Consider the following 7270-nt stretch of genomic DNA (forward strand, 5'->3'; position numbering starts at 1 on the left):
GACACCGGTGACGTGGTTTGGGGTGTCCGTGACACCCAGCGCGGTCGCCCCCTGAGGAGAGTCAAAGGTTGTGATGTCCCAGTGACATTGAGCACGGTGGCTCAATTCATGCAGGCAGCAGCAGAGCATGTGCGGCCCCAGGGAAGAGGAGGAGAGGCTAGTGAGACCCCCCACCCTGGGGCCAGACGCATGGTCCCCTTCCCCATTCTCCCCCCACCCCGCATCAGCATCTCCTGGCCACTCAGCCCCTGCAAGCATAGGCACTGGCCCCTGTCCTGCCGCCCGGTCGCAGTTCCTCATCCCCTTCTCCTTCTGGAGGGGCAGGCAACCCCCTGCTGCAGCCCCAGCCCGCGCCCCTCCTGCCCTGACCAAACGTGCAGGTTTTGCTTTGCCCTGGGGGTGGGAGCTGGAGGAGGGCGATCGGAGAGAGCAGGGAACACGTGGGTCTGCGCCATCTCTGCAGCTGCAGATAGGCCCATGTGTGCTCCCTTCTAGCGCCCTCCTCTGCTCCCACCCACAGAGCAAAACAAAATCCCAGATGTTTTTGGTCAGATTTAAAAAACCTGCTTGGATGGTGATCAGTGGGCCCGAAAAGAGGACGTGTCCAGAAAAACCTGGACGTATGGTAACCCTAGGGGGATCAGAGCCAGGCACTGCATCCCCAGTGCAGTCCCTAGGGTCAAGGGTCATGCCTGCACGCTCCGGAGATGCCAGGGGTCAAAGGTCAGTGCCTGAAACCTGTTGTTGACCCCTCCTGCCCCCCAGACTCACAGCAGCACCATCCTTCCGACGTGGCTCCATGGACGGACCCAGCAAGGGACCCCCCTGGCCCTGGGCTCCCGGGCCCAGAGCACGGCTGCAGCCAGTACTCCGGTGAGCGGTTTGGGAGCGAGGGGCACTGGGAGGGCAAGGGCTGCGGGTTGGAAATGAGGGACACGGGTGCTTGGGGACGGGGGGATGCAGGTCGGGAGCAGGGGACACAGGAGTGCCTTGGGGCAGGGGAGATGTGGGTCGGGAGTGAGGGGCACCACTATGGCTGGGGGTTGCGGGTCAGGAGTGAAGGCTCTTCCTGTTCTTCCCAGGTGCTGTCGGCAGCCTCCCTGGTACCCCCCGTGACCCCCATTCCCGGGACAGAGCTGGCCGTACCCGGGCTGGGGCCGGAGCTGGAGCTGAGCCTGTCCGAGCTGGGCCTGGCCTCCTACACACCTGTGGGTCTGATCCAGACCTTGCTGGAGTCACTGCACGTGCACCTGGGGCTGCCCTGGTGGGGTGCCATTGTGGCTGGTGAGGGGCATGCTGGGATACCGGGGGGGCTGAGCTGAGCCCTCTGCAGCAGCACTGTAGGCAATGGGTCCTGTGGGCTTCCCCCAAGGGACCTCAGTCCTCAGCCCCACAGCCTTGTGAGTAATTCCCTATCCTTGTCAAGTGCAGGGCATTGTGGGTAATCCCCTTTTCCCTACCACTGCCAGCCCAGTGCACTGTGGGTAAGAGCCTTGCTATAGTTCCTCTCTTCAAACCAAGGAGTAAATGCCCAGTGCAGTGCATCATGGGTAACAGAGGGTCCGTTCCCCCCCCCCACACACACACACACACATATGCACCCATGATGCATTGTGGGTAGCTCACTCCCAGGCTCAGGCAGGGCAGAGGCTCTTCCCCAGCACAGGGCACAGAGGGTGACCCATGGCTTTCCCTGCTACCCTGGTGCATTTTGGGGGATGATTTTTTTTTCCCCAGTGCATTGTGGGAAACATTACTCTGGGTCAGGGTGTTGGGAGCTGTTTTTCCTTCAGCACAGGGTATTATGGGTAAGGAGCTGCCTCCCCCCAGTGCATCATGAGTAAGGGGCTGTCTTGCTTCCCCAGCTCTAGTGTGTTCGGAGTGAGGAGTTGTATCCCTCTTCTTCCCTCTGATGCACTGTAGTTAGGGGGCTGCGTCTCCCCCTTGTGCATTGTGGGTAACAGGCTCCCTCCACAGGCACAGTTGTGGTTCGCTGCCTGGTCTTTCCATTAATCGTGAAGGGGCAGCGGGAGGCTGTGAAGATCAACAACCACATGCCCCAGATCACACGGCTCACGAACGTCATGAATGAGGCCAGGTGCTCCGGCAACCAATTTGAATGTGAGTGGGGATGGGAGCGGGGCCATGGTGGGGGCAGAGTCGCTGCCCCTGAGCTCCGCCCCCTCTCTAATGCGCCCTTTTCTCTGCCACCCCAGTCAACAGGGCCTACATGACCCTGATGACATACCGGAAGGACAATAACATTAATCCTATGTATGGCTTCGTGCCGGCCTTCGTCCAGGTGAGCCCTGCCCTCCCCACAGGCTCCGCCCCCACTGGTGTCCCTCACCCCCAGCACTGCTGCTGCCCCTCACTCTCAACCCACAGCCCCTCTACCACTGCCCAGCTCTCACACCCACCCTCATTTCTCCCCCAGGCCCCTGTCTTCATCTCCTTCTTCATTGCCCTGCGGGAAATGACTGATCTCCCAGTTCCCAGCATGCAAAGTGGTGGCCTGGCCTGGTTTCCGGACCTGACCATAGCAGACCCTTTCTACATCCTGCCTCTTGTTGCCACCGGCTCCGCGATGACCGTGATGCAGGTTAGGGGAAGAGTGTGGGCAGCTGCCCTGGGAACATGGGGCTTGTGTCCCCCCCGTACAGCTGCAGGGAGAGAGGAGCAATATGATAGGGCCTACAATAACCAAGGGGCTGTGGTGGTCTCAGCTTGGTGGGGACGACCCCTGCAGTAAGCAAGCAGGTGATTGGCCAAGGGAGGTGTTTCTGGTAGGGATGGCTATAAATGAGATGGTGAGGGGAGAAGAAGAGCAGGGATTTGGTACGGGCCTGGGGGAGTGAGGAACAGGGCTTACATAAGGGGTGGGGCTTTGATGCCTCATTGGCCACGCCCCTTTTACTCACCCTAGCTTGCCACAGAGGGCGACATGAACAATCCCAACCTCAAGTTGATGACAAGAGTCTTCTCGGTGGTTCCCCTAATTATTCTGCCGTTCACCTTCAAGCTGTCCACGGTGAGACCCTCGAACGGGGATGGGGGCGCCCCTTGTACATGGAGTACTTACAGGCATGGGAGCCTCTTGCACAGGGACAGAGCCCTCGCATGAAGACAAGGGCTTCTCACATGGGAAGGGCCTTTATTAGAGGCGCACTAATATATTGGTCCGTATCGGATCAGCACCAATAAAAGGAAAATTAATGTGATCAGTAATCGGCTTTTTTGATAGCATTACCAATAAATGCCATATACATGTGCACAGCTGCATCATATATGCAGCCAGGAGTGCAACCAGGCAGCTTGGAGAGCAGTGTCCGGCCAGTAAGTCTGTTGTGGGGGGCCACCACAGCACTGGGAGGGGTGGCTACAGAGGCAGTTATGGGGAATTTTGAGGTACCCATAGCCCCACCACCCAGTGCTGCTGCCACCCACCCCTAGCACAGTCCCAGCCCAGCCACCCTGCCTGGAAGAGGCCAACACAGCCCCTTGCCCCAAGCCTGCAGCAGGCAACCCGCCCTCATCCTGCACACACATCTGTGGAGAACGTGCCCCCCCCGTACCCACAGGATGAGATGCCCGCAGGGTTGCATTCACTGCCCAAGCTGGGCAGCACCTGCCTATGCCCCTGCCTCACTAACTCCCTTTCCATGAGGACCTCAGTCTGCCCCCACACCCCACCTTCTCCCCACAGACTTACTAGCTAGACACTGCTCTCCATGCTGTCCGGTTACATATGGGCGATTGGATCAGCATGGGCCAATAATTGGCCGTCAAAGAAAATCTTTATTGGTGCACCCCAGCACTTACATGGGGAGAGCTCTTACCTGGGGCTGGGGGCCTTTCACATGGGAACGAGGCCTTTGCACGGTGGTGGGAAGCCTCTCACACCAGGAGGGGCCTCACACAGGGGGCTCTTACACGGGAATGGGAATCTTTTGCAAATAAAGGGGTCTCACATGGGGAGTGGGGGTCCTCTCGCATAGAGAGGCACCTTGTACAGGGATGGGCCTCACACATGGGGATGGGGGGCCTCTAGCATGGGGAGAGCTATTGTATGAGGATGGCCCACAGGGATAGGGGCTTCTTGCACCGGCCAGTCACTGACTGTTTCTTTCTCTGGTCCTCTGCCCCATGTAGGCCGTGTTCACCTACTGGCTGACATCAAACACGTTGTCGCTGGTGCAGGTGGGGCTGCTGCGCCTCCCAGTCGTGCGCACCTGGCTCCGCATCCCTCAGAGAGTGGAGCACAAACCCAACCTGCTGCCCAAGAGGGAGGGCTTCTTCAAGAACCTCAAGACCGGTGAGCATTGCCCCAGGGCTGGGGGTGGAGGTAGGGGGTCCACAGTATGCATGGGTTTCACCCTGCTCTTTTCCCAACCTCCCCCTCCCCAGGGTGGAAGAACGCAGCCCTGGCACAGAAGATGGAGGAGCGGGAGCAACGCATAAAAAACCGCCTGGCACTGGCAGCCAAGGGTGGGTAGGGCCCTTGCACAAGGGGGCGGGGCCTTTTGGCTACCACTTTCTCCTTCCCAGTCCTGGCTGCCAGCTACCTTGAGCTGGTGAAGCAGCTGCCACTAACTTCCTTCCTGGCAGCCTTGCCCTTTGTTTCTGTGGAGGTGTAATGTTGAGCAAGGACGGGCATGAGGGCAGCAGCCACTTCTGGGTGGGGTCCTGCCTGTTTCCTCAGGGGGCAGTGGCCATTTTGGGAGTGGGTACCTTGCCTATATCCTCAGGGGTAGCCACTATTTTGGGTGAGGGCACTGTGCCTGGTTGGGATGGTAGAAGCCATGTTTACTAAGGGCATTACCAGGTTGCAAGGCAGAGGAGGGGTGGCCATTTTGACTAAGGGCACTATTCAGCTCTTCCCAGGCAATGGCCACTGCTGATGGCATGGGACCCCCTCCGCACATTTGTCCTTGAGGATCTTTACTCCCTGAGGGCTGCCAAGGGGACACATTTTCTCCTGTCTCTCATGCCTTTCACCCCTTCTCTGCACCAGCACCCCTGCGCCAGACGTTTAGCTATAATCCTTTGAAGCCCCAAGAAGACCAGACTGGCAGTAACACCCCCACCAAGCAACCAGAGAGACCCTGGAGGAACCCGTTTGCCTGAACACACTCCCCAGTGCCAGCAAAGAGGATGAGGATGCCCCACGTGGGACACCAGAGCTGCCCCCAGCACTGGACTCAGGGGGGAGGGGGGGCAGGACTGGTGCATTGCAATAAAGGACCCACAATGCCGCTGCTGGTGCCACCAAGCTGTGCTTGACCACGGAGGAGTGATTTGGGCTGTGGGAGCCAAGAGCAGTTGCAGGAGCCCAGATGCCTGGGTTTGCAGGGAGCAGGGTGAGGAGCTGGATGGCAGGGGGTGGGAGCCCAGACAGCTTGGTTCTCAGCCAGCTCTGGTAGGTTCAAAAGAGTGCAAGGGGTACAGGCATCCCAGACACCTGGGTTCCCTCCCTCACTTGCAGCCGCTCTGCAGCTGCTCCAGCCTGGGTATATGTCAGAAGAGGGGGCACTGCAGGTGGCAAGTGGGGGAGATGGGAGCTGCCTTCTCAGGTGCCCCCAAAACTGAGACATACTCTGCCCCCCCCCCCCAGCTCTGCACAGCGGAAAAAGCTGAATGACCCCAGCTGAGGTGGTTTGGGGGGGACCTTTGTGGTACTGGGGGGCTTGGGGGTCCCCAGTAGAGAAGTCTGAAACGGCACCGTTCCATTTCAACTTGCGTTTCGACGGAACAGCATTTTGTTTTGGATTTTGTTTCAATTTGAAACTGGTGTTTTGTTTCATTTTGTCAACATTTTGTTGTTTTGACGTCGTTTTGACGTTTCACCCATAGGCTATAATGAGGAAGCACAAAATGGCCTATAACTTTGTCATTTCTGGCCTGATTTGGATGAAACTTGCAGGAATGGTAGCCCCTTTTGAGGTCATGAAACCTGCTAAGTTTCAAGGAGATAGGTGCACGGGTTTGGGGAAAACTGCACCTCAAGCTGCTGACAATCAAAACTCATGACATGGATGATAGGCCTGTGTGAATAGGCAACTATTCGATTCGGCTTCGGATTCGGCCGCTTCTGATGCCAGGGATCTGATCTGGAGCTCCGGATCAGTTTCCTGCTTCGATTCGGCCGAAGCAGCTCCGAAGCTTTTGAGCCGCTTCGGAGACCCGGCCATAGGGTATAATGGGGATTCAATGAAATATCTATAACTTTGTTTTTTTGTCTGACTAGAATGAAACTTGCAGGGGTGGTAGCCTCTGCTGAGAGCATGAAGCCTGCAGAGTTACAAGAAGATCGGTGCAGGGGTCTTGGGGGAACTGCACCCCAAATTCTTGAAAGCAAAACTCGTGTCCCAAGTAGGACAACAGGACCAAGTACAGCGCCAGGTCACCCAGGGCCAGTAGGGACCCAGCAAAGACATCTGGGAAGTGCCCCGTGTGTCCTGTGCGGGGTGGGAACAGCACAGCAGGGGGCTGCAGTTCAGGAGGGATAGGTACCCGGGGGGAGGGGGGGGGGCAGGGACTGCAAAGGCTGCAGGTCAGGTGGGAGAGCTTTCGCCCTGGCCAAGACGCGCCAACCAGGTACCACTCAGTGCTGGCAGCACCAGGACACGGCGTAGGTGAGGATGTCCTGGACGCGGGTTCCCCACTGCATGTAGGTGCAGTTCACAAAGGTCAGTATGCCTACGGGGTAGTGACACATGAGCCCAGTCCCAGGGACAGACACCTGGGTTCTCCTCTTCTGGGGGGCGCTGGGAGGGTAGTGGGGTCTGGTGGGCTGAGTCAGGACGGCCCGGTGCTCCCCCAGCCGGGTAGCGGGTCAGGGGCTACTGGGTTGAAGCCTGGGATGTCCTGGTCAACTTCCTTCTGGCCCTGGACAAGCTGGCCGTGCCCTAGCGGTGGCACACATCTGAGGGGCACCGCTGCCCGACTCAAACATGGCCGCCGCGGCTACATTTCGCCCGCTTCCCAGGTGCTGGCTGACAGCTGCACATATGCTGCCTTCGTTCCCAATGGCAGCTGCACCGTGGAGGAAGCAGGTTTCTTGTCCTCACTCAACATGGTTCCCCCTTGACGTGCAAGCGGTCATGTCCCCAAACCTAGCCGGGCGCGGCGGTATGACGAACCTTGACCTCATCTTGTCTGGCGGCTGCCCTCCCTTTCGAAGCTGTGGTGCCCTCACTCAATATGGCGTCGGGCACTACAGATTAAGGGCATGGGGCCAGTACCCAATACGGCGGCGGCGGGTTCGATC

The 7270-nt window shown here is 58.5% G+C and overlaps 1 protein-coding gene across 1 annotated transcript in view; it reads left to right on the forward strand.

Annotated features, from left to right (window-relative positions):
- LOC102370754 (mitochondrial inner membrane protein OXA1L-like) overlaps positions 1–5272 on the forward strand; it is a 15486-nt gene extending 10214 nt beyond the window's left edge. The window contains exons 3-11 of the mRNA XM_025193539.1: positions 766–873; positions 1083–1284; positions 1978–2121; positions 2217–2302; positions 2438–2602; positions 2927–3031; positions 4153–4315; positions 4408–4488; positions 5015–5272. Coding sequence (XP_025049324.1) covers positions 766–873; positions 1083–1284; positions 1978–2121; positions 2217–2302; positions 2438–2602; positions 2927–3031; positions 4153–4315; positions 4408–4488; positions 5015–5127 — 1167 coding nt within the window. The 3' untranslated portion in view covers positions 5128–5272. The remainder of the gene's footprint in view (positions 1–765; positions 874–1082; positions 1285–1977; positions 2122–2216; positions 2303–2437; positions 2603–2926; positions 3032–4152; positions 4316–4407; positions 4489–5014) is intronic.
- The last annotated feature ends 1998 nt before the right edge of the window (positions 5273–7270 follow it).

The sequence above is a fragment of the Alligator sinensis genome, unplaced genomic scaffold (assembly GCF_000455745.1).
Source record: "Alligator sinensis unplaced genomic scaffold, ASM45574v1 scaffold1614_1, whole genome shotgun sequence".
Taxonomy (NCBI): Eukaryota; Metazoa; Chordata; order Crocodylia; family Alligatoridae; genus Alligator; species Alligator sinensis.